Genomic DNA, 27,832 nt, shown 5'->3' with positions numbered 1-27,832 from the left:
GGACAGCATTCCCTATTTCTAGAACATTGATTGGTAGCCTGGCCTCCCTTGGAGACCAGACTCCTTGACAAGTGCGGGGTGGAAATGTTGCTCCCCAGCCACTATCGTCCACTTGTCGATATTGTCTGTTGACTGCAGACTTGTTGTGTTGTGTTGTTGATGTGTTTTGTGTAAACGTAACCTCCATTATGATCTGCTTGAGATCCGGTCCAAAAAGTGTATCGCCTGTGAAACGCAGATTAAGCAATTTAGTTTTGGATGCTGTGTCACCAGACCAATGGGCTCTCCTGGCAACTACATTGTCCATGCTGGCCTTGGCTGCTAGCTTCACCGTATCCATTGCGGCGTCGGACAAAAAGGCTAATACTGATCTGATACGGTATAGTTCCTCTTGTAATTCCTCCGGTGATTTTTTTAGTACTTCCTGACACCAGAATGTAGATGTGCGTGCTAGTCCCGCTGCTGCTATTGCTGGTCGAAGCATTGTAGTAGAATGTGTGAAACCCTTCCTTAAGGAAACCTCCATCTTTTTATCCATGGGTTCCTTAAAAGCTGCTTCCTCTGTTGGAAGTGTGGTATTTCTGGAGAGGCGAGCAATAGCGGAATCCACCGTAGGAGCTTTGTCCCAAAGCTTCTGTTGTTCTTCCGGTATGGGATAAGTACTTTGGAACCTCTGAGTTAGTGCAAAACCTGGTTTTGACCATTCATTTTCAATGACTTGAGACAGATTTAAAAACAGGGAAAGTTCTCCTAGGCTGAACACCCAGAACTTTGTCAGCTGTTGATGTGGTGGTCGTCTCGTCTTTTATTTCAAGTATGGCTATTATCTCACATAAAAGACGCTATGTCTGGACCTGCAATGGTACTGATGTTCTGAGTCATTAGAAGATCTTTCACTAATCGAAAGCTCTCCTGTTTCTGGTTCACTATATTGGTCAGTGTTATCGTTTAACTCAGAAGATTCAGTGTCTAAACTTAATTGTGGAGGGATTTGGAGCTTGTGCTTGGTCAATATGGGGACTATTTGTGGAGACAAGGTTGGTGCTGAAATTGGTGGTTATAAGAAATCCAAGCATGTTCCCTGTTCCCCTTTTCGTGATCTATGCTTGCAGACTTTGCATTTTTCTGCTCTGGTTGTGAGCTCTCCTCTCTGTTGTCTTTCTAGTTTTAGGTGGTGTTGATGTATTGGACATGTCCTTTCGAATGTCCTCAAGTGCTGTGTCTATATCCATCCTTTGTGAATAGGATTATCTGTACGGGTAAAATAAACTCACTTAGTGACTGAATACCCAGGATATATATGGTAACATAGCGCTTACATGCAGTATAAATGACCCACTATGCATCCAATCCATGTTCAGCCTAGTATGCCTAAGGGCAGTGAAGGCCTGTGCAACAGCATATATACATATATATATACCCTGAAGTTAAGGAAACCACTCGGCTAACCTCACAATGCCCAACGCTCGCGATCACCAGTGCTCTTAATAGAGCCTCTAACCTTAATGTTCGCCTGGATATGAGCAAAAACGATCCGCTGCTGTGTGAAATCCAAAATGGCGCCCGCTGCGCATTAAGTTTTGGCGCCATGTACAAACCCGGAAGTGCGGCTGCGGTGTACGCACCTGCTACTCCGATCAGTTTGGGAAATCTTGTGGGGATCCTGCTCGGTAATGCAGAGTTAGAAATCCGGTCTGGGTTCCCTAGAAGAGCAGTGATGAGCGCGCCCTCTCTGGCTACTGTGCCCCTGATGCAGACAAACAGTATTCATCTCTGGGAGATTTGACTGTGTCTGAATACTCCTGCTTTCACTCTTCTGTTAGAGTAGTTTGCGGCTAATTGGTACTGTCTATGGACAGATTTACCCTTGCCTGAAAGAAAATACAAGTAAAGAAAAGGATAAAATAAAAATTAAAAAAAAAACTGCAGGATAAAGGAGGAGCATAACTATATATATGGAGGGTGGAGCTGAAGTTTTTTCTATTCTTCTGTCCTGCCTCTGGAGGTGGATACTTAACCCCAGGCGTTCTGCACTGACAGAGAGGGCCAGTCTAGAGAAAAAGTAATAACTGGTTATAGTTTTGTTCCAGGTGCTATAATCTACTGCAATCAGTCAGCAGGTTAAACAACAGGTTGAACAGCTGGTTGACCAGCCTAAGGTTAAGGACACACAGCAGATTCAGGGGAACTATGCCCGAAAATTCAGCTCTTCTAGTGCCAGAGAGCGCAAGTGCTTTCTCTGTAGGAGCACTGCACAAACAAGGAATGTTGAGAAATTCCCCTCAGGTGACAATGCCCCAGGGGTTACAAGGGACGGCAAAAAGCCACTCCTGATAACTTTATTAGCTGAATTTCTAGTTATCAAACCAGAAATTCTGCTCTTCTAGTGCAGAGAGTGAAACTTTGTGCTCTCTGCATTAGCAACATGGACACCCCATGACCTCTGAAATATGGAGCATGTAAGCAGGGGGGAAAGCAACACAGAAGTCACCGCAGGCTGCAGGGGGGGTTTAGGAACAACCCTGTTTCTCTGCACTAGCAATGCAGCCCCCCTCTGGTACAGGATAGGTAAGCAAAGGGGTGTGAGGGGGGCATCACTGAAGGTGCTACCTCAAACGCCTCCTGACATAGGAATGGAAGTGAGCAGATCATATGATTTCCAATTGTGAGAAGCAGATAAGCAAAAGAATGCATTTTCGCTCCTATATACAATCAGCGTAGCTCCATGCAGGCCAACTCAGTAGAGCACTGAAAGGAGCACATGACAGAGGATCCACTTTCCAAAGCCTGCATACAAAATTGAGACAAAAGAAAGCGGACGCTCCACTGCTTGTGCTCTTGGTCTAAATGCTTGGTTGCTAGGGTAAGCAGTACAAAAAGTAACATTTTAAACTTCACACTGCAAAACCAAAATTTCAAAAAATCAAAAGATGCAAAAGATGTAACAACTGAGGACTGTTTTACAATACATTTTGTCTATAACCTACTGAAGTTAATTTTAAGATAAACATCTCCTTTAAATTATAAACTTATCTCCTAATCAATCTGTCATATCAGCCAAAAACTCAGCACCCAACTATGCATCTAATTTTCTAAGGCTCAGAGAACTCAACTAACACTTTTTGTATCAAGCAACAGATAGTTGATATCATATTAAGTGGCATATTAAAGAATCTTACCAAACTTGTATATATACTTAAGTAAATATTGTCCTTTTACATCTCTTGCCTTAAACCACCATTTCGTGATGGTCTGTGCGCTGCCTCAGAGATCACCTGACCAGAAATACTACAACTCTAACTGTAACAGGAAGAAGTGTTAAAGCAAAATACAGAACAATGTCTGTTAATTGGCTCATGTGACCTAACAAGTATAGTTTGTTTGGCATGTTTGTTTGCACAGTGAATCGTAAGATCCCAAGGGGCTGCCCTTATTTTTTTAAAATGGCAATTTTCTATTTATGATTACCCAATGGCACATACTACTAGAAAAGTATATTATTATGAAAATGGTTTATTTACATGAAGCAGTGTTTTACATATGAGCTGTTTTATGCAATATATTTTTATAGAGACCTACATTGTTTGGGGGTATAGTTTTCCTTTAATTTGAATACCTGAAAGATTTGAATTTTGTGAGAAATGTCTTAGTAGGGGGTCTTTAGCTAGATTGAATAACAATGGGGAGAGAGGGCAGCCTTGTCGTGTTTCTCTATTAATCATGAATCTAGACCGTTAACTGTTATGAATGTGCATGGATTGAAGTATAGATTTATAAACAGATTAAGCATATGGATACCAAAATTGTAGTAGTCGTTTAACGTGCATGTATCAAAAGCTTTATCTGTATCTTAATTTAATAATACGCCATATTTTCTTTTTTCTAGATTGCAGAGCTTGCACCAGTTGTCTATGTTTGAGGAATCCTACTTGATGCTCCGTAAGAGTCAATTGTAATCTATCGGCCATAATTTTAGTCAGGATTTTTATGTCTTGATTCAGAAACGATATGGGTCATTTTGGGAGTAGAATAATTCTTGCTACGTTTGCTTCATGCCATAGTGCCATAGTAGCCTTGTAGCACTTTGTTATAGAGGTTGGTTAGAATGGGGGAAAGTTTAGGCATGAACAATTTATAATGTTCTGCCGACAGGCCATCGGATCCTGGTGTCTTGTTATTTTTCAATTGTTTCATTGTTTTTGAAATTTCTTCTTCTGCTACAGGGGTATCAAGGATTACTCTATCTTGGGCTGACAACTTTTGAAGGCCTGCTTCTTGAATTTAAGACCATCGGTCGGATTATCAGTGTGTGTTTGAAATGAGTGGTTAAATTTTTTTTTATTTGATTGGGATCATTGATCCATCCTTGTGGAGTTTTCAGCTTTTGTATATATGGGTTAATTGCCTGTTTAGTTGCTATTCTGGCCAAAAGTTTCTCTGATTTGTTTCCCTATCTGTAAAACCAATTGGCTGTGTGACTCATTGAGCTGTATGCTTTATCTGTCAATAAATTGTCTAAAAGTTGTTTTGTCTCTTTGTATTTATTTTTATCTTCTATTGTGTTAGAGCTTTTAAAGGCTGTGTAATGTTTAGTTAACTCTTATTGTAGGAGGGAATACTTCTCAGAGAATTTCTTTCTCCTTTTATTTTTTATATAAGATATAATATGTCCCCTTAGAACAGGTTTCAAGGCAGTTCAAAGCAGGTGGGGGTCATCCCAATGCGCAATGTTATCATCTATATCAGTGCTGTCCAACTTCTGTGCTACCGAGGGTCGGAATTTTTCTGGTCTACATGGTGGAGGGCCGATAATGAAGCCAGTGTTAGCTACTCCCTGTTTTAGACCACGCCCACTTTAAACCACACCCATGTTACCACAAAACCATGTCCACATTAATAGCACACCAAAAAACCAAATGGTTGGTGCTCACTGCAGGGATATCACTCATATGTGAAAAAAGTTGTCATATTAAGACATACCATTAAATCAATATACCTTCTACTCCCCTATGGATAACACAGTACCCCCAGCACATGATTAAACACCTTAAGGGCCCCTAAGAATAATTTTTAAATGCTAACAAACCCCCAGAACAAATACCAGGCTTATGTTTCACAGGCAGAGCAGGGCACACCCAGGGAACATAGGGAAGGCAGAGCATGATACACACTGGCAGAGTATGGCACACACAGACAGAGTTTGGCACACCAAGGGAGAATAGGGTAGACAGAGTATGGCACACACAGGGAGCATAAGGCAGGCAGAGTATGGCACACACAGGGAGCATAGGGAAGGCAGAGTATGGCATACACTGGCAGAGTATGGCACACACAAACAGAGTTTGGCACACCAAAGGATAATAGGACAGATAGAGTATGGCACACACAGGGAGCATAGGGCAGAAAGAGTATGGAACACACAGGGAGCATAGGGAAGGCAGAGAATGGTACACACTGGCAGAGTATGGCACACACAGACAGAGTTTGGCACACCAATGGAGAATAGGGTATACAGAGTATGGCACACACAGGAGCATAAGGCAGGCAGAGTATGGCACACACAGGGAGCATAGGGCAGGCAGAGTATGAACCACACAGGGAGCATAGGGCAGAACAGAGCAGGAGACAGGGAACCCCATCAGGACCACTCTAGGATGTACTACATACTGTGACACAGTGCTGGTGCCCCCAATAAGGTGTGAACAGGTGAACAATGTGGGCAGTTTGTGTTAGAAAGCCTATGGGGACCTTCCCCATAGGCTAACATTGATGTTCGGTAGGTTTTAGTTGGCGAAGTAGGGGGTCGAAGTTTTTTTTAAAGAGACAGTACTTCGACTATCGAATGGTCGAATACTCGAACGATTTTTAGTTTGAATCGTTCTATTCGAAGTCGTAGTCAAAGGTCGAAGTAGCCAATTCAATGGTCGAATAAGCCAAAAAAAAAGTTTGAAATTCAAAGTATTTTTTCCTCTATTCATTCACTCCAGTTAAGTAAATGTGCCCCATAGTGTGTGTAAAGGTTTAGCTCTGATATGGGAGTGAGAGGTAGGTTTACCTGATTTGTCCATGTAGCTATCCCATACCGCATTTGCATCTCCCCCAAGTTTGATATTAGTTGCCCCCCAGGGGTCAAGCCGTTGTAGGATATCTGTAAGAAAACATTTATTATCAGTGTTAGGAGCATACATGTTCTCTACCATGTCGAAGTCGAAGGAGTTACCGCAATTCCTTCAGGGGGGCAGCTGGGAAACTGACAATATGTCTAGCCCCATGTCAGATTTCAAAATTGAATATAAAAAAAATCGGTTTGCTCTTTTGAAAAATGGATTCAGTGCAGAATTCTGCTGGAGAAGCACTATTAACTGATACGTTTTGAAAAAAACATGTTTTCCCATGACAGTATCCCTTTAAGTTGTTCCTCCTGCTCCTGTTTTCCAAGTCATTAACCTTTTCTGCTAGTTGTAATTTCATGTTTCATGTTGTTGCGTCTCTATTGTTGTTTCTGCTTTGTCCAGATTGTCTTCCAGGTCTGAGATTCTTTGATCAGCGTCGGTCATCCACTGCAGCTGGTTTGTAAGTTGGAATGTCTCAGTAACAGATTCTTTGATTCCCGCAAGTTTTTGATCTAGCAGAGGTTCTAAGGCTTGAAGTAGTTCTTGATTTTGGGTTTGTGGAGCAGGAGGTGAGCTTGGGGCTTCCAGTTCCGCAGTAGTTGTGTTGGAGTCTTGTTGCTTTTTTCCCTTGAGTTTGGATTTGGTAACTCTTTGTGGCATTGTGGGATTTTGTCCCAGGAATATTTCCATACTATTGTAGATTATACTGATTTTAGGTGATGGATGAGGTTAGAGTTCAATAGAATTGCTTAGATTGATATATCCCACTGACCTTTCTTGTGAGGTTATTTCATGATATAGAAATGTCCCACCTTGCTGGCTCCAGTTTGTGGGTAGGTAAGGTATTCATATAATTTTACATAGTTAGTAGAGATAATTTGTCCAGAGCAGTTATGTGTGATGATGTACCGCTTATGTTATTTATTGCTGCAGATTCTCTGTATTGGAGGGGTTTATGTTGAATTTATGACTGACAGCACAGTCCAATGTGGTGACCAGGCCTGGTAAACTTTGTAGCTTGTGGTGTCTGGGTTGGGGCTGGGTTGCCCACTTATGATTAAAGTCAATTATAAAGTATATCCAGGAGTTGAGGTCTGAGTAATACAGTATTTTAGATCTTTTTTGTATTTGGAGGGCATGTTTCCACCCATGTATTGCTAGATGTTCAGTATGGGGTAAAAGTTTGGCAAATATACCCCTTAGCTGTTGTGGCTTATGTACCTTAATGTTATAAAGTGGGGCTTAATTGATGCACTTGTAAAGCCTTTATTCTGTGCAGAGTTGAGGCGTTGCTGGTTTATTTCTGAGTATCACAGCTGTTCTCTGATAACAGGGTGGTCTTATAGTTTAATTTGCGCAACAACGCGAGATTAGGTGCGTAGTTTAAATACCCCTTAGGCTTTGTGGCCTAAATATCCCTTTGTGGCGGGGTAGAGATGTGGCTCTGGTGTTATCGCGATACTCGCCCTCCCGTGACCGACTTTGCTAAGTTTACTTTGCTGCTTATATAGTAATGCCCTACCAGGTCTTTAGTATAAGTGGTCTAGTGCAGGTAATGAAGCGGTTCAGTCTGGGTCCGCGTGGATGAAGCACTCGGTTCCGGGCCTGCAATTTGGAGGTGAGCTGACCGTTGGTATGTTGGTTCTTTGTCTTTCAGATATCCTCTGCCAGTTATGAATGTCTGTGCTCGTTTTAGAGCAGCTATCGAACTCAGGTATATTCTTTTTTGAAGCTCTGGCTGAGGAGCTCAGTAAAACGCGGCCATCTTGTGGGTCCGCCCCCGAAACCTCAAGAAGTTGCTTTTTAATATCATCACATTATGCTTAGTGTGTGTAGGCTCAGCACGGAAATGGAACTGTGGAACTGAAACTTCCTCAATGCATGTGTTACTTACAGGGTTCCCTTGCATTCATGAGCACTGTTGTTTTGGTGTAAACGCAATCATGTGCAGTTACTTAAAGGGATACTTTCATGCGAAAACATGTTTTTTTCAAAACGCATCAGCTAATAGTGCTGCTCCAGCAGACTTCTGCAATGAAATCCGTTTCTCAAAAGAGCAAACAGATTCTTTTATATTTAATTTTGAAATCTCACATGGGGCTAGACATATTGTCAGTTTCCCAGCTGCCCCCAGTCATGTGACTTGTTCTCTGATTAAATTCAGTCACTCTTTACTGCTGTACTGCAAATTGGAGTGATATCTCCCCTTCCCTCCCCCCCCAGCAGCATAACAACAGAACAATGGGAAGGTAACCAGATAACAACTCCATGACACAAGATAACAGCTCCCTGGTAGATCTAAGCACAGCGCCAAACAGTAAAATCCAGGTCCCACTGTGACCCATTCAGTTACATTGAGTAGGAGAAACAACAGCCTGCCAGAAAGCAGTTCCATCCTAAAGTGCTGGCTTTTGTCTAAAAGCACATGACCAGGCAAAATTACCTGAGATGGCTGCCTACACACCGATATTAAAACAAAAAAGAAAATACACTTGTTGGGTCAGGAATACAATTTTTATATTGTAGAGTGAATTATATGCAATGTAAACTGTGTAATTTAGAAATAAAAAGTACACCATAAAAATCATAACAGGATTCCTTTAAGGCAGACCAAATTGAGGCATTGCTGCTAAACAAGTTATAAAGAGCAATTATGGATGCATCTCTGTACAATTTTACATTACAAAAAAGTACACACAGGGAAGACAAAATATATATAATAAATAAATATAGTATGTGCTGTTTGGTTAAAGACATAATAGGAAGGGGGACCCGGCCACATACAGCATACAAACTAAATAAGTGGATAACGTACAGGGCAAAAGAGCACAATGGTTTGGGCATTGGTAGTATCTGAGTTTCTTTTTGAAGAGATTGTTCTCTACAAAGGAATTCTAGAGAAAGGGGGTGTGTCGGTGGGGGGGGGGTGATGGCCAAAATACACCTGGAGCCTTAAACCAGTTTGGCATCTCAGCATTAAAAAAGGGGGGATGGAATAGACTGAAAACTCTTGCCCTGGTTTGTGTGGCCCTGTATCATTGCAGAATGCATATATTCTTACCGCATTGCCACTTGTGATCTGGAACTGGGTTTGGCAGCTAATTGTCAGTTCTGGAAAAACTGCCCAGTTTTCAAATGTCAAATACATTAAAAAAAATACCAATGATACTTGTGACTCTGGGATGTCAGCAAAACTGGAAATTGTGTGAGCTCTGGTTATATTTTTTTTGGGCACATATAGGTTTAGCTAAGCCACAAATATATTGTGTTCACCAATGTTCTTTTCAATAATTAATGTGTGTTTTGGCCATTGCAGGCTCAATGCATCTAATGATTGCACAAAGTACTGGAACCAAGCCTTCTTTTTACTGTTGCAGGTCTAATGAATGTGATTATCGTGCGCGGTATATTGGATTGTGTCGCATTGTACATTCGCAAAGGGTGATTACCCTGACATCAGTTACTGGGCCCCACAGCAAAATAATTTGAGAGGCCCCCAAACTCTCTAGAGGTTGTCCTGTTTGACCAATATATTGAAATTACTAATTAATTAGGGCCTGGTGTGGCCCCCTATACCTCCTGAACCCCCTATACCTCCTGAGCCCCCCTGCAGACAGGTCTGCTTCCTCTGTAGTTACACCCCTGCAGTCATTCTTCAATTAGAAGGAACATTCTTAAGAAAAGAATTTAGAGTAAACCTGAAATCTCAGCCTCCTCAAACTTTTCGAGCCCTGAAAAATAGAAGAAAGGCCTAAGCAAGTGGGAGCCCTATAGCTAATTTGTCATGACTGCCTCATACTGGATAGAAGGCAAATAACGCTGCAGGCCGGCAATATAAAACCATTAATCTTTCCCCTCCTCTCCAATACTAATCCGCAGTTACTGACATTCACCGCCCACTTCTACTCACTCGCCTGCCTTTAGCACTCCAACGACTGAGAGAAAAGAAGAGGCGGAAACAATTTGACACATTGAAATGAGCCAATCGATTGCAAAGTGAGCAGCAAGTGTATAGGCTGAGGGACTACGGAACTATATCAGCCAATTCAAAAAGGGTTACGTCACTCCCACTGACGCGCCGGGTATAAAAAGCAGCTCCGGAGTTCAGAGCTTTGCTTTACACAGTATGGCCGGCGATATTAGCTAGCGCTTGCTCAACCGCGTTCTCTGTAACAGGGAATAAAACAGGGAAAAAAAAGAGACTTTAGCGGAGAAATTAACTATCCATCATAAACAACACCTAGAAATCAACGATAATATTCGAAAGCCACCTGCCAAAAAATTACAATAAAGTAATAATCGACGTAAAATCTTTAAAGGCTACATTTCAAATATAAATTGAAGCTAAGAATTATTTTTAAGTAAAGGACCAGAAAAAAAAAGAAACCGGGTAAGAAATTATCAGCAGGTAGTTATTTTTTTCCGTTTGAAGTTATTTTCTGCGTTGTCGGTGGGTCTCCGGCTGCCGGAGGAGGGAGAGGCGGTCGAGAAGATGAAGATGGAGGAGAGCGCCGCGCACTTCTTTGAGGGAACAGAGAAGCTGCTGGAAGTGTGGTTTAGTCAGCAGGACGAGAGCAAAGGATCCGGGGACCTCCGTGACATCCCAAGGTAATGGGGCGGGGGAAGAGAATTCAGTAGATTTGAGCTGTCAATGCATGTGGTATATTATAGATGTATATGACGCTGGTCAGACTGAGCGCTTTCCTCATATATATGGTCTACTACTTGTCAAACGCAGCAGCTCAAATATTTTTCCTATGCAGTTATAGGTTTGGTTGAAGGTCATTCATCCATTTTGCTTTTTACTGCGGTGCTAATCCACTAGGAGCTTCCCACAGACCCATAGGATATAGTGGCGCATGTATATGCAGGCTCCTGTTGGTTTAGGCCTACTAAATTCTACCCCCCCTCCCCCTAAGACAGCTATTCATACATTCGTTTTGTTGTTGCAGTAGGGAAACCTGAGGTAAGATTGTAACTAGGAGTGGGCTAGGTAGGTAGGGAGCTGCCCATGTGCTCAGAGCAGACAGGCTAACGTGCTGTGTCAGGGAATGGGAGGCGCTGCCAGTTTTTGACACCCCCTCCCCCCTTTCATTCCTTTTAGACTGGAGCATGAGGCAGCCTGGGAGCTTCCATTTTGTGTTCCTCTTAACACTTGCCTTACCCATAGCCTTCTGTGTGTGGCCTCTGACACTGCTGTCAGAAAGCTTAACACTTGACAGTGAGGCTTATTCAGTATGTTCTTTGCTGCTGCTGTTACATCCTTTATCCCATTGTTGTACCAAAGCTAAAGAACTAGGCATACAGTCCTCTGAAGGGATACTGATGTCTGTCATCCCATTATACCTATCCATATTTCCATACCCATGCTCATATTTACCATTTCCCCAATATAAGCAGGCAGAAACCAGACTCATTGTGCTTCTTGTTTTCAGCTAAAAAAAAAAAGGTTAATCCCTCGAAATCGTGTCACATAGACAAACTATGTGTGTATGTATATATGTGTTTATATATATATATATATATATATATATATATATATATATATATATATATATATAGTAAATCTTTGGATAACTGATATTTTGATGCCCTTATTTGATAGCTTACATCTATTTCCATCTCCTAAATTGTATTCTGTAATGCCAGCAGTGTAATTTAATCCAACCACATTTCTGACAGACGGAGGAGTCTTCTAACTCAGGTTCAAATCCTGCCTATGTATCCTAAATGTGTGGGGAGGGTGGGGCTGCAGCTCCTGTTCTTGCCTCAGTGAGAGTCTCTGGGTCAGAGCCTGTTCCTGCTTTGCACACGTTGCCAAATGGCGTCCCTCTTCTATACGGCCTTATAAGGGTACAGAGTATCAGTAACTTGTGTATTTATGTATCTTTAGTAAAGATACATCAATTGGTGAAAAAGCTCAGTCTGGAAATACTATTTGTGATAGATCCGCTAATAATGGATGAAACAAATCACTCATTTTAAACGTTAATGAGGAAATCTTCCATACCAGTCTTATAAAAGTTTTTTTTTTTTTAAACTGTTTTTAGTTCAATTATTGAAAAATCTGGGAGTGACTTTAATTTGTGTCACAGTGCTCCTGGCAGGTAGTTAGGGAAGATATATTACTTCTCCAGTAACTGTGGGGTGAGCTCCTCTTATTGATTGTTTTCCTCCTCCGTCCAGCCACCTATTATCAAGACCTGTTTTGATCTATAGAATGAAAGTGTGAAGATTGGACACAGACCTGAATGTTGGCTAAGCTTATCAACATGGTGTAAAATGGAAAGTTATAATTCACCAGGTTACATGTTGAGTTTGTGTTGTATAGCAACTGGCCTTTTCAGTTCTCAAAATTACAATGTACTTCTTTATATTTGCTCTTAATATTCCCTCTGAATAAAATGCATGCTCAGGATCTGTCATTGTATCTGTTATGTCTCTGATTGAATACCAAAATGGTAAAACCTGTACGTGGAATTAATCGTAAAGGGGTACTAAGGCTTTGTTCTTGTCTTTTACAAGACAAACCATTTTTGCAAGTGTGTGCCTACTGCAGATACACGTGAGTGCTTTTTCATAGCCCTGCCCTATTGCTTTGTCATTTTCAAGCAGCCAATCCGCTTGGGCTTTGGTCAAATTAATCTCAGGAATGTGCCCCTCTTGCAGATCTCAGGTTTAACCCCTTGTATAACAAAAAAGCAAGTCCTACTTGTAATTTCTCTGGAGTCAGTCATGCTATTGATGTAATGTTTTATGTTGCTTAATGCAACATAACCTGCAGAAAATAAAGCAACAGAAGGATGATTTTGAGGTTATAAATGAATTCATTGTGTTAAATGCCTGATCTGAAAACCTGGCTTTTTTAAACAAAACCAGTTGGCATTCAAAGCTTATAGTTTGCAGATATATTGCAACAATATACTTGGTAGTCATGGATTTTTCCAAGTAGCAATTATAGATTAAACTGAAGTACTGGTTTAAAATGGTAAACATACATTTTTTTCATTATTTTACCTGAAAAATGACTTTTTCCAATAACTTTCTATTTTTTTTATTTGTGACCGTTTTACTAATATTGAAGGGTAAAGTTTTGTTTTTCACATTTTAAACCAGCTCTGGGATATGGGGGGGGGGGTCTCAGACTGTTCTAAATTGTAACTGTTTTAAATTGATACATTTAATCAATACATTTGTTATCTTTGTCCCTGCTGACCAAAATCCCTGAGTTTCATTGAAGGCAGCTGTTAGAATTGATACAATAGTTGCTAATAATTTGTTATCTTTGTCCCTGCTGACCAAAATCCCTGAGTTTTATTGAAGGCAGCTGTTAGAATTGATACAATAGTTGCTAATATTCAACAGATACTGCTGAGAAATGTATTAACTAATTGTATCAAATAAATGTAGCAAATTGTAACAGTTCAGAATCGGCTCCTGGATCCCTGAGCTGCCAGACCAGAGACATGGACATTAAACTTTAAACTTAAATTTTGGGAAAACGGTAAAAGATGGAAAGCACTTGAAAAAAAGTATTTGCTTATGGTGAACAATCTGAAAATAACTAAACTGGAAAAAGATTTGGAAGATGAACAACCCCTTTAAAGGGACAAGCCCCCCAGATACTTAATAGACCGTCAACAAAAGAACAAATGTCAGGCACCAATAGTGTAGGTTAACAACCCCTTTAAAGGGACAAGCCCCCCAGATACTTAATAGACCGTCAACAAAAGCACAAATGTCAGGCACCAATAGTGTAGGTTATAAAAACATTAGACGTTTTATTTATTACTGTGCTACTAACGAGGGTGGTTTTAAATGAGCATATCAGGCAAATAATAGCCTCCCCCTACCCTCAGGAAACCAGCTGCTGGATCAGGTGCACATTAGGTAGCATACTTATCGCTGATCGGCATTCATCTTAAGTCCTGCAAATGTTAGGTTTCTCCACCACTATGCTATTTTTCGACTCATGCAGTCCTTTAGGTCTGTTTAGGGCAATCACAGTTTTCAATGATATCACCATCACTGCTTGATATCAGTGAAAACTGTGATTCCCCTAACCAACAGACCTGAAGAACTGCAGGAGATAGGCATACATATTGGCTACATTTGCATGACTCAAGATTAATGCTGATGGGTAATTAAGGTCCACCTGCAATGTAGCCTGATGCTGCAGCTTGTTTCTTGCATAGTTGGGAAAAGGCTGTTTGTCTGATATGCTATTTTAAAATCACACTTGTGAATAGTGTTTTAATGAATAAAAATGTTTTTTAACCATCACTATTGGCAAACACCATTTTTTTTTAGTTTAAATGGATAAGAACGCAGTAATGTAAGAAGAGGCTGTATTAAAGATGTAAACCTAAGGGTAAGGACACACGGGCAGATTCGGGGAGATTAGTCGCCCTGGTGACAAATAGCCTCTTCTTCAGGGCAACAATCTCCCCAAACTGCCTTCCCGCCGGCAGGATGGCACTCACGGCACTTCAATTCTGAAGTTGCCCACAGTTCCTTGCACCCATGTGCCATTCCGCTGGCGATTTTTCATTGTAGCCGGCGGGAAGGCAGTTCGGGGAGATTGTCGCCCCGAAGAAGAGGCGATTTGTTGCTGGGGCGACTAATCTCCCCCAAATCTGCCTGTGTGTCCTTACCCTCAATCTGGCTAAGGACGTGCAGATTTCATCCTATGTCCAACGAACAATTGTTTGTTGCAATTTCCTAACCTACAACTAGCCATTCAGATTAAATATCGTCAGGCAATACATGCAGGGAAATTATTGTTAGCCCACAGAAATCTAATTTGTCAGATCGACTAAACTACTGATCTTAATGTTATGAAAAATGTCATGACAATCCACACACAGTCCGAAAATCGTATGAACCTTCACATCATACCACTTGATCATTACGTCTTGTGCCAATTTACGAATAAAATTCACTGCTGCGTTTAATTGCTTATTAAAAAAATAAAAATAAAGCAGTCAGTGTGCTGTTTCCACAGTTCCTTGCACCCTTGTGAGAGACTCTTACAGGTTAGTTCATTTCCATAGTTCCTTGCATATTCTGTGATCAGATCTGTAAAGGAAGAGGGTGTGCAATGCATTATGTGAAAAAGTCTTGGCTGGAAAAGAACTGATTACTACTACATTAGTAGTAGATGGTACATCAAGCTACAGTGAAGAGAACAGCGGGGATGTGTAATATATTCAATTGTATTTGCCTCTCCTGTTATCTTTTGTTATTTTCACATTTTTATTGTAGTTGTATTTATTCATCTATTATTTAGTGTTATATTTAGCTTAGTCCATCAATGCAGGCAGCAGTTTTAATGTCTTTCAGATTTACTAGATTTGTTCCACAATTTCCAAGAATTAACACCACTAAATGAAAATATTGTTCCTGTAAATAAACCACTTTTCCTTTATTACATTGCAGTATATTTTAATTGATGTGGGTTTGTATGTTAGGCTTGGCATGACTAGTTTAACACAAATTAGCAGTTCTTAATGTAAGTCATGTGGTAATATTTTTTAAGACTATTACATGGTACAAATCAATTTGATAAAGAATTGATTTGAGAAACTTGTTGCTGTGCTTCACTGGAGAGGATGATTAATATTTGCAAGCAGTTTTGCTATGGTGCCTAAAAACAGTTGCTGCATATGGATAGCCGTTTTGATGGATGGATATTCATATATATTTTTATTATTCATAATAACATTTCTTTACCAAAAAATTTCAACCTGCAATTTTCTTTTGTCGCTCATAAATAATTGCGGGCGACTAATCTCCCCATGTGCCATTGCCCTTAGAAAGAGCCAGCACTTCATAATGTAACTGGAGGAGTAATGTGGAACTTGGAATTTTACTGTGCAGTGCTTTTCTCATATCTACTAGGGAGCTGTTATCTTGGAGGAGTAATGTGGAACTTGGAATTTTACTGTGCAGTGCTTTTCTCATATCTACTAGGGAGCTGTTATCTTGTGTCGTGATGCTTTTATATGGTTTCCTTCCCATTGTTCTGGTAAAAGGCTGCTAGGGGAAAAGGGGGGGGGGCTGATATGCATACAGTGAAGAGTGCCCAGACTTTATCAGAGCACCAGACTGAAGGCACCTGGGAAACTTAACACCTTGTCCAGCTCCTTGTCATATTTCAAAATTAAATATAAAAAGAAATGTTTGCTCTTTTGAAAAATGGTTTTCAACTCCGAATTCTGCAAGGAATTCGGGAAGATGGTGAAACTGCTGTTCATATCTTTCTAAAAATAGTTTTGACCTTTTTATCCCATAGGTTTGAGTGGGACAAACTTTTGGAGAGTGTGCATTGTTTGATCATAAGTGTGACGAAAACTGACAAGCAGGAAGCTTATGTACTCAGGTATGTTCTCACAAGCATAATATGACTTTACACTTCAGTATCCCTTTTAACAATACTTTTGAAAGTTGATTTGTGATATAGATGGTTTTTACTTCTAAGTGCCAGGTAAAATACCTCATTTAGTATATTACCGTTTCAGTTTAGGTCGCCTATTTCCTCCCCAAAGGTTAGTGTGTGGACTTGTACATTATTTGTTACCATTTTTTTATTGCTATGATATGCAAAGTACACATCTCAGAGTGTAGATTGTTCATTCACATGACTACCTGCCATATTGGGGCTTAACACTTAAATCTGGGCATTTACAATGTAAGATACTTTTTTGGCGAAAAATGCATGCTTTCATATTTTTGAGCCAAAATACACTTTCATGTATCTGCACACAGACAGGTGCTGTTCCTGTTGGTACAGAGAAATGACAGCAGATGGGAGAGCATTGGCTTCTCTCTTTGATGTGCTACATTGAACATTATGCATTCTGTTGTTGAAGATGTGAAGAATGTGCTTTTATGCTCCATTATATGCAGACACACTAATGCACTTACTGATTTCTTTCTTACAGTGAGAGTAGCATGTTTGTCTCCAAGAGACGTTTCATTTTGAAGACATGTGGTACCACCCTCTTACTGCAAGCACTGGTTCCCCTGTTACAGCTCGCCAGAGAATATTGTGGGTTTGATGGCATCCAAGTACGTGAGGACCGCTTTATATAAATACATTCTTGAATTTAGACATTTATTTTGTTCCTTTTCTGGCTTTTTCTGGTGTTAATTATGCAGTTTTTGTAGAACTCTGCATGATTTGTTACACCACATGCTTGGGAAGGCATGCAGCAGTTAAAAAACAAGCTAAAAATATAACTTGTGCTTTCTGATCATGATAGTTTAGTGCCTGGATTTGTCCCATTCTGAATATAGTTATTCGGGGTGATATGGTGTAATGGTGCTAATTGAATAAAATGCCCTATAATTCTTAGCTGTGGAATAACATGGTAGATTTTCTTTTGTTCTGCTAAGCTTGTTGAGAACAGTTTTTTAATATATAGTCTTCCTTAGTAGTTTTGAAGGTAAAACTATTTAATTTTCATCAAACCACTAATGTCTCTGTGTTTAACTGAGCAATGAATGTTCAATTTAAATCACCACTGCTGACATGATTACACCATGTTTAATGGCAGTGGGAGTAAAGGCAGCAATCTTTGGTTCTGTCCTACATGAGTAAATTTGCATTGTCGGTAGAAATTGACTGCCTTTTCCTAAATGGAAATTCTTTCAGAATTTTTGATTGTAAGTCTTGGTAGAAGGAGTCTTACAATCAAAAATTCTAAAAGAATTTCCATTTGAAGTCTTGGTAGGAGTTTGAATTAAGAAATGTAATTTGCTAATTTATTCCTGTGTTCCAGAACTTTTTTTATTCCCGCAAGAACTTTATGAAACCAAACCATCAAGAATACCCGCATAGGAATTTTCAGGAAGAAGTTGAATTCCTAAATCAAATTTTCCCTAGTAAGTAAATGGCAAACTTCAATTAAACTAATGGCCAAATCTAGAAGCTAATATAGTTCTTGTGAATCATTACCCACTGTTTAGGATGAATCCCTATGAATCACATTTAATACCTTGAATATGTGCCATTTTGTCAGTGTTTTCAATTATGCTTTCGTGTGGCCTATGCATCTAGTGTTTGACAGGGAAATACTTATATATTTATATTATGCTTAACATTTGTAATTACTCTTTACAGATGGAGCAGCATATTGCATGGGGCGAATTAATTCTGATTGCTGGTAAGTGTTTATTTTACTAAACCGATGAGAACTGGTAATGCAAATTAGAACAATTTTTTCCCCAGATGCAAAATTCCTTAGGTAAGAAGTGTAAGCTCTTGATTTGAAACTCTTACACACTGTGGTCAGTTTTAATGCAGGAACGTGCTGCAAGAAACACATTCTATTCATTTAAATGAGCCCATACATAGACAGGTACTTGTAAGCACTGAACGCAGGTGGAATGCAGCATGAGGACCGCATCACAGAGAATTGCCTGCATCTGGGCCTGCACTTATGTGTAAGAGCCCAAAAAATACAGTACCCCGCTACTTATGTGGACACTGATTTGAGACCATTTTAATTTACTAGCTTTTCAATCTGCAGGGATGGTCACAAAATGTGCCATTATCCTAGTAAAACCTGTTCATAATTTGTAATTTAAGATGATTTTAATTTCTAAGTTGTATTAACTGTGTAAAAGAAATTTGAATTTCTCACTGAATCCTAAGGTAAATAGGTGTTTTATTTCAAAGAGGTGGTGAATAGGAATTACAACAATTAAAAGCCTTTTGATGTAGTCTTATCAAATCAATTTCTACCACTGAGTGTAAGACTTTGGCAATTGTAGTTTTTTCCCCTGTCATTTTACGTAGCCAGTTGCCAGTTATTGAAGCGGCCTAAAGTGCCCTTTGTCACTTTCTAACATTCTTTTTGGGAAGCAGTGACTTCTTTTAGTTGAAATTACATTTTTAAAGCAATACATTTTGCACCTTCAGAGCAATACATTTTGCACCTTCAGAAGAACATCATGCTGTGAAATTCCAAACTGCCTGTGCATGGTTTTGCTAATTAAACTACATTCTTACAAGTCTTATCATAAAATAAATTGTTAATCTTTAAAGAAATGCATATCATTATTGGTTTTCCTATTCATAGGTATTTGTATACTCTGGACATTCCAGATGGATATGTTATCAATCAACCAGATCAGACACTGGAAATTCTAATGAGTGAGCTTGACCCAGAAGTTATGGACCAGTTCTACATGAAAGAGGGTGTTACTGCAAATGATGTCACTCGTGTAAGTTTAATTTTCTTACAGCCTTATGCTTTGTCACTGCTTTTCAGATTTGAGATTGCATCTATAAATTAATGAAGAAATCCATTTCTCAGAAAGCTCTAAATTGCAGAAAGGCCATAGACTCAATTTTATCCAAATAATCAAAATTTTCAAAAAAGATTCCCTTTTTCACTGTAATAATAAAACAGTACCTTATACTTGATCCAAATTAAGATATAATTAATTCTTACTGGGCCTATTGGGTTTATTTAATGTTTAACTGATTTACTAGTATACTTAAGGTATGAAGACCCAAATTATGGAAGGATCTGTTGTCCATAAAAACCCAGGTCCCAAGCATTGTGGATAACGGGTCCTATACCGGTACATATTGTAACGTAGAAGTCCTGCACTAATGTGCCCTCTAATTCCTTCTCTGCTATGTACTCAAAAAAATATATATTGTGCGTTCAATTTAAACTCAGGTCAGAATTAATACAAATTTTTGTGTTTCCATGCCAAATTCTTTCTATGCACCACAATTTACACTGACCTCAAACTGTGTGAGAGCACACACCTTAGACAGAACATTGCTCTGCACATGTCCCACTCCAGCACACAAACCAGACTCCCAACAATTGCCCTGCTATTCAAAAAGCAGTTCAGCTAGGTTGGTGGTCACCATTTAGAAAAAGTCACTCCAAGGTCCTGGCTTTTTGGCAACAACCCTTGACCAGAAGCATGCACAGTGGAAGAAGCCTTGGTTGACCAGATATGGTGCCCATCAGTTTGGACACTTTCAATATGGGTTTGCCGCTATTTTTTGTAAGGTAGTAGTTTTTTGCTGACTTGTTTTTGTAAGAAGTGTAAATATTTTACGTACTTTCTCCCAGGTGAGTGGAATTCGTGACCTGATACCAGGTTCTGTCATTGATGCTACAATGTTCAGCCCTTGTGGTTATTCAATGAATGGGATGAAATCAGATGTAAGTAATGTATTTTTCTTTTGACTTTTTAAGAAAACTATATTTTAATTGAATGAGTGTGAGAATTGCCTCAGTCTTCTACCCTGTTCTCAGGCATCCCCTGTGCCTATTGATGCTGAGTGCGTGGGCTGTACAGAAATCAGCGAAGATGTTCTGTACCGCACAAGCACTTGCCCAGGGCGGAGCTAGAATGTTTGGTTAATTTCAAAAATATGGCAACACTACCACATGCCAATAAATATTTTAAGAAGATGGAGTGTTTTCTAGTAAGCAGTTTAGCAATTAGGATTTCTTTGGGGTGCCTAAGAAATTGGCAACCCATTAGTGATTTTGCATAAGGATTTTCAAGAATCCTCCTTGCTTTGTGTAAAAGCAAGATATATACTTCACTTGATATACACCTTTACGGTGCCTTTAGTAACCGTTCTGAAACTGACCTTGTTAGAGGTAGTGAATCCGTTGTTCACCTTACAAACACACTTGTTGGTTTGTAATGCTCCATGAAACTTGAGATTCTAAAATTCCAAAGTGTTCTAGAGCACGAGTATCCATGTTTTAATGTCAATTTCTGTAATGATCTGAGTCTCTGCGTCCCAAGTGCTTTTTATTGTGCCCAGCCTGGCCCAAGGCTCCATACAATTAAAGGGCAGTTCACCTTTAAAGAGATACTGACACCAGGAATTTTTTTTCTATCACAATATTGTCTTTGCATGCTATTTTTAATTTTGGCATAAAAGTATTTACAGATGCTTTTACATTACTCATCTGATCCCTCATGTTCCTCTCTTGAGGGTGCTGCCATATTTGAGCTTCAGCAGTCTGTTAACATTAGGAACTCTGAAATGTTAAGAAGGGGCAGTCAGGTATAGGAACTTCAAGTGATAATTACTTACAAAAGCAGCCCTATCAGTGAAAAATTATCAACATGAGCTATAGGTAACTTTTGATGTACATTAATATTTTGAAAAATAATTTTTTTAATGCCAGTATCACTTTAAGTTAACTTTCAGTTTATAGAATGGCTAATTCTAGCAACTTTTTAAATGTTTGTATTTGCCGCCTTCTCACTCTTTGCAGCTTTCATATGGGGGTCACTACCCCATCTAAATGTGATTGATTTATTATTTATATATAAAATGTGTTATTACTTTTTATTACTCCTCTTTCTCCTCAGACCCTCTACTTTTCATATTCCATTTTTTTCAAATTGGTGCATTGTTGCTAGGGTAATTCGAACCCCAGCAACAGATTGCTTTAATTTCAAAATTTCTGCACTTATTGGTTTTGAGTTCTTCATATGTGTGGTTTACTTGGGTTGTTACTGACATCTGTTGTAAATTTCATGTCAGTAGCCCCATAGAAATATATTCACTGGAAAAGAAAGGTTTTTATGTTCAATACTTATTTTCTCTGCTTGTATGTAGAAAAGATGCATAAACACTTTCTGAACTTCTGAACTGTGTGTGTGTGTGTGTGTATGTATATATATATATATATCTACTGTATGTATGTATATATATATATATATATATATATATATATATATATATATATATATATATATATATATATATATATATATATATATATATATATATATATATATATATATATTAAAAGGAATAAATGATTTATTGTAGAAGTTACAGACTGACGTTTCGGCCTGGTCCCAGGCCTTTCTCAAAGTAACAATTCAATATTGAAAATGCATTTTATACACATGATAAGGCGGGCAAACAACAGTCTGATTGACGTGATGTAATCGTCAGCATTTAGCGACTGCCAATCAAACCAACTTTCATTGCTGCACACAAGTGTTGCTTAAATGATTAATTTATCTAAGCCCATTATAGGGAACCAAAAGGCTACTTTTAAATAACAGTTTAAAACAAAGTTAAAAACAAACCACAGTGTTGCAATGTTACTTACTGAAATTATTATAATAAAATTGTAACAATCAAAGTGTTGCTACTGTGTATAATACATGAGGATCTAATAAAACATGGACAACTCGTTCTATTAGATCCTCATGTATTATACACAGTAGCAACACTTTGATTGTTACAATTTTATTATAATAATTTCAGTAAGTAACATTGCAACACTGTGGTTTGTTTTTAACTTTGTTTTAAACTGTTATTTAAAAGTAGCCTTTTGGTTCCCTATAATGGGCTTAGATAAATTAATCATTTAAGCAACACTTGTGTGCAGCAATGAAAGTTGGTTTGATTGGCAGTCGCTAAATGCTGACGATTACATCACGTCAATCAGACTGTTGTTTGCCCGCCTTATCATGTGTATAAAATGCATTTTCAATATTGAATTGTTACTTTGAGAAAGGCCTGGGACCAGGCCGAAACGTCAGTCTGTAACTTCTACAATAAATCATTTATTCCTTTTAAGAAGTCCTGAGAGTGCGGACCTTATTGCATTTTGGTTTGTATATATATATATATATATATATATATACATACATACATACATACATACATACATACATACATACATACATACATACATACATACATACATACATACATACACATGTATGTATGTATGTATGTATGTATGTATATAATTTTTTTTTTTTTTTTTTTACATACATACCTGATATCACAAGTTGAAAGGGAACCATGTTATTCTGATGAATCATTTTCCAACATCTCCCTTAACTTGTTCCATTGTGAAGTGACAGATTTTGGTACTTGAAGTCCCATCACTCTACAATGGAACAAGCTAAGGGAGGTACTGGATTACTTTGAGACTTAAGCTGGCCATAGATGCAAAGATCTGATCGTACCACTAACCATTCAGATCAAAGTCTTACCATTCAGATCAAATAAAGAAGTAAAGAACAGATCAGCCAATGTTCTGCCCCTGACGGCAATCGTACCATATCTATGTCCGACAAAGCAAGTGACAGTCACTCACTGAAAATCGTACCATCGGCAATACACGCAGAGATATTATCGGCAGCCGACAAATTTTCTAACCTGTCCGATCGCCCAAACGACCAATCTCTGCCGGACGAAAAATGTCGGTACTCTACACACAGTCCGAAAATTGTTCGAATCCTCAATTTGTACGATTGGATCTTTGCATCTATGGCCAGCTTTAGGGGGAGTGGGGAGCTGGTCCCTGCAACATGTGCTTTCTATGATGGTATGGCTGTGTAAAAAAGGAAAAAATACTTGCATAACCCCAACTAATTGAAAGTTGTATGTTTTCCTGTTAACAGTTATAACATTAAGACTTAATGCAGAAGGAAAAGTAAAGCTATTGCCTTGGCAGAAAGGGGTCACGCCCCGAAACGTTACATCCGCAATAAACAAGCAAGGTTTTACCTGCTGAATTACTACCCATGTTGTGCCGGTGTGTCCTATTTCTTGGCAGAGGGGTTGACATCTGAAAGCCTAGAAATGTGTGCATTTTTTTTTTAATTTCTGTTATTGAGACTAAATGGTATGAAGTCCTATTGGAAAACTGACCACTGCATGGGATTGTTGTATGTTTGACAATCCACTGTTTTCTTCATAGGGAACTTACTGGACTATTCACATCACTCCAGAACCAGAATTTTCATATGTTAGTTTTGAAACAAATGTATCTCTAACAACCTACGATGATCTGATTAGTAAAGTTGTGGATGTTTTCAAGCCAAGGAAATTTGTGACCACCCTCTTTGTTAATCAGGTATGGAGTTACATAACATATTGATAATCAATAGTGTAATCCTTCTATGCCTCTAAAAGAAGCTGTAATTTCAACTAGTCTTGTTTTAGTTGAAGACCATTTCCTTCAGAGAAACTTTTTTTCTATTTATTAAAGGCTACTTCTGCCATTGATTAGTCTATGGAATCCCCTCAATCAAGATACCACCTCTAAAACTTAATATACAAGCATTATTCTAGTGCAGTTAAGATCCAGAACCAGCAAATCTGTATACAGGGCACCACTCAGATGCAGCATGAAACAGCAGTGATAGACACTTACGTGACTTTAGTAAATTTGCAGCTGCTATATGGCCAGAGCACCAGCTCCTCTGGAGTGTTTCACCTCCATTGCTTATGCCAGTCTTGTAACCCCATGGAAGCCATTTTACAGAAGAAGGGAGACTAGTGCATAACCTGTGATCAGGCTTAACCCACCGAGATTGCCAGCTGTGCAGTGTTCTGTGGGATCCCAATTTCAATGCCACCTATCACTTAAATTACTTAAGAACTACTTGTACTGGTTTCTAATTGGCACCCAATGCAGAACGTGCAGCTGCCAACCAGCCTAAGCATGTCAACTAGTATATACCATAAACATGGACTGATGGGACCAGTATGGCAGATAGCAGGACCTTATCTTGTAAACAGTTGGGGAAATGGGCTACATATTAGAAATTAGATCAATTTAATGTATTCTAATGGGATAGCTAAGTAGGTATAGAAAATACAAGTGTGTTTTAAGTTTGGTCTAATATGCATTTTTTAATGGAATTTTACATATGTTTTTTAGAGTTCCAAATGTCGTACAGCATTCAGTTGCGCTCAGAAGACTGAAGGCTTTAGACGTCTGGATCGCCAATTTGCGCAGTTCAATGACTACAATTTTGTTTTCACCAGTTTTGCCAAGATCCAGCCACAGCAGAGTTGATTAGAAATTATGAAGAAACGCAAAAAGAAAACTAATGGTAGAGGTGGTGGGTGCTTTTTAGATACCAGGGGCCATGCTTTCTACATCCATCACCTAGTAGCTGCTGGAAGCCCTAAATATAATCCTAGTATGAGTTTAAATTGTATACATTATTATAACGAGGAGATAGATAACTTGCATGAATGCTCTCTCCAGTGTGTAGGTATTCTATGCCACTCTTGCTGTGAAATTAAAGTGCATGTAGATGCGTTAAACACAGACTGTATGGGACTCAACAGCACATGTAAAAATGCACATTGTCTTACACAATGCATCTGTTTTTTACAGGTGTCTCCAAAAGTTCACCACAGACAAGGTTTCCGCCCACCCTAATTTTGTTAGGGTCAGGCCACACAAGCAGATTCGGGGAGATTAGTTGCCGTAGTTGATTTCCGTTTTGCCGGCAGGGGGAAGACCGTTCGAGGAGATTGTCCCCCGAAGAAGAGGCGATTTGTCGCTGGGGTGTCTAATCTCCCTGAATCTGCTTGTGTGGCCTGACCCTTAAAATAATTAAATTGCAGGCTTGGTGTTCTTGTACAATTAGGCCTGTATTGCAGGACCATAAGTTTTCTTTTAACTGTTTAAAAACAAAAAAGTTTTATTTTAAAATCAAGAGTGTATTTTTAGGGAGACAGATTTATATCCTTCCAGTTTATTTTATTGTACTGTATTGAGGGTGCTAGGCTTGTTACAGGAGCATAATTCATTAAAATGGCCAATATGTGCTAGTGATAGGATAAAGTGATGCAGGAAATTTTAACCTCATGAATTCTAACTTGATCCAGGCCTTTTGTCCTAACTATATTGTTCTCTGCAAAACTTTCACATTAGATGTTTCTAATTTGTGTAAACAATATACTGTAAACCAGCCCAGATCCTGCTCCAGTTTGCATCCCATTTGAAATCAATGCATTTTTATCCTGCATAAAAAAGAAACCTGTGACTTTGAGCATGTGACTACTATGCTGTATTTGACAGTGCTGTAACCTCATCCACTCACCCTTGTGAATTGGTTTGGTGATTTCCTTTATACCATGATTTGGTAGCTTTATGTAATGAACATTGGGACATCTCAAAGGCGTTTTTAAGTATTTTATAATTCAATTGGAAATTACTTGTTGGTTACCCTAACGGTTAGATAAGGCTTTCAAAAATGTGCCTAGCTCTGAATTGAACTCTTTTGACCATTCCCACTGTCTTTCTGTAATACTGTTCTATATCCTTATTGCATATAGTTCAGTTATTCCATATGTCTTTGTCAACACTTTTTTATAGTGTTTTGAACAACATGCTTGCCTTGAAATAGGGGTTGTAACATCTGTTATTTTTTTAAGCATACATTTTTTCAAAGCGTTCTGTTGCTCCTCTAGGATATTTCTTGTGCTTATTTTTGAGGACCAATATTTTGCATAGTTAAAGTTCTTGCTGTCTAAATAACACAAACCCCTTAAAAATGGGCTGCTAGTGCAGTGGTTAGTGCTTCAGAGTATGAGCATGTTCATGGTGCGGACATCCCAGACAGACCTTGCAATTGACTGCCTTTGAACTAAGTCACATGATTCCTTTGCCTGTAAAACCTGTTGGGAGATGAATTCTGTCAATTGGTTTGTGAAAACATTTTCTATAAGGGTTGATACATTGACAAGTCCATTATATTGCACTATGCTGAATCATACCCTCGGTACTATGTACACATCAAAAGAAACAACTGAAAACTAAAAAAGGATCTTCTCTTGGGGAGAGGGGAATTTGTCTCAATTCTCTTTGTTAGACTCTGATCAATTGTAATGTACTGAATATCTCTGTACCATCTACCTAATGCTTAAATAAAACCGTGCTTAATACATTATTTTGACTCTGTTGCTACTAATTGATATTCATGTAGTGTTGATACCTCACACAGACAGAACACCATTCCGCTCTACTGGAATCTTACAGGAAATAACCACATTTATTAAAGTAGGCAAAAAGAGCATTTCAGAATTTGCAGTCAGGCAAGGCCCTAGGAGTAACTTTAGATTTTCAATTAACTCCATTGTTTCTTATGCTTATCACTCTTCATATTTCATCATTGAGGCTTGTTCCAAATAATAGCAATGTTCAAATTAATAGCTTGTTCCAAATAATAGCAGTGTGGCGTTCAGTTAGTGATGTCATTTATTCTGGGAAAAAAACTGGAAGGCAACAAATGTTGTGCATGCTGGTTATAGTGCATTTCTCTCTGAGTAAAATTGGTCCTTTCAGACATTGTTCAGAAGAACAGCGTACTTTGATTAAAAAAAGTTTATTGGAGAGGGGAAACATATAAAGAAGTGCAGACAATTATAGGCTGCTCAGCTAAAATTATCTCAAATGATTTTAAATGGCAACCAAAACCTGAAAGATGAGGAAGAAAATGGAAAACAACCATTCAAATGGTTAGAAGAATAGCCAAAATGGCAAATGATCAGCTCCAGGAAGATCAAAAAAAGTCTAAAGTTACCTGTGAGTACTGTTACAAATAGAAGACACCTATGTGAAGCCAAGCTATCTGCAAAAATCCTCCGCAAATTCACATTGTTGAAAAAAATGTGTGCTGAAGAGGTTACAATTTGGCAAAAAACACATTTACTGGCCTGAAGAGAAATGGCACAATATTTGGTGGACTAATAAAAGCAAGATTGTTCTTTTTGGGTCTAGGGGCTACAGACAGTTTGTCAGATGACCCTCAAACATTGAATTCAAGCCACCGTCAATACACATTTCCATAAAATCGTACAGAACAATGTGGGTTTTGGTGTATACAGGTCACAGATCCCAACCTTTCTGTTTAGTTGGTTCAGGGATCTGAAGTTTGAAAATTCC

At 38.8% G+C, this 27,832-nt stretch overlaps 1 protein-coding gene across 1 annotated transcript; it reads left to right on the top strand.

Moving 5' to 3' along the window:
- The first annotated feature begins 10,218 nt into the window (after positions 1-10,218).
- On the top strand, positions 10,219-26,837 carry amd1.S (adenosylmethionine decarboxylase 1 S homeolog). The gene is made up of 9 exons (XM_018265395.2): positions 10,219-10,721; positions 16,408-16,494; positions 17,057-17,183; positions 17,897-17,999; positions 18,238-18,280; positions 19,199-19,343; positions 20,216-20,308; positions 23,846-24,001; positions 24,812-26,837. Exons 1-9 carry the CDS (start codon positions 10,606-10,608, stop codon positions 24,947-24,949), a joined length of 1,008 nt encoding a protein of 335 aa, XP_018120884.1. The 5' UTR covers positions 10,219-10,605; the 3' UTR covers positions 24,950-26,837.
- Positions 26,838-27,832: the final 995 nt, after the last annotated feature.

The sequence above is a fragment of the Xenopus laevis genome, chromosome 5S (assembly GCF_017654675.1).
Source record: "Xenopus laevis strain J_2021 chromosome 5S, Xenopus_laevis_v10.1, whole genome shotgun sequence".
NCBI classification, from domain to species: domain Eukaryota; kingdom Metazoa; phylum Chordata; class Amphibia; order Anura; family Pipidae; genus Xenopus; species Xenopus laevis.
The sequence above is the reverse complement of the archived record's forward strand: the minus strand, read 5'-3'. Positions and strand labels throughout refer to the sequence as shown.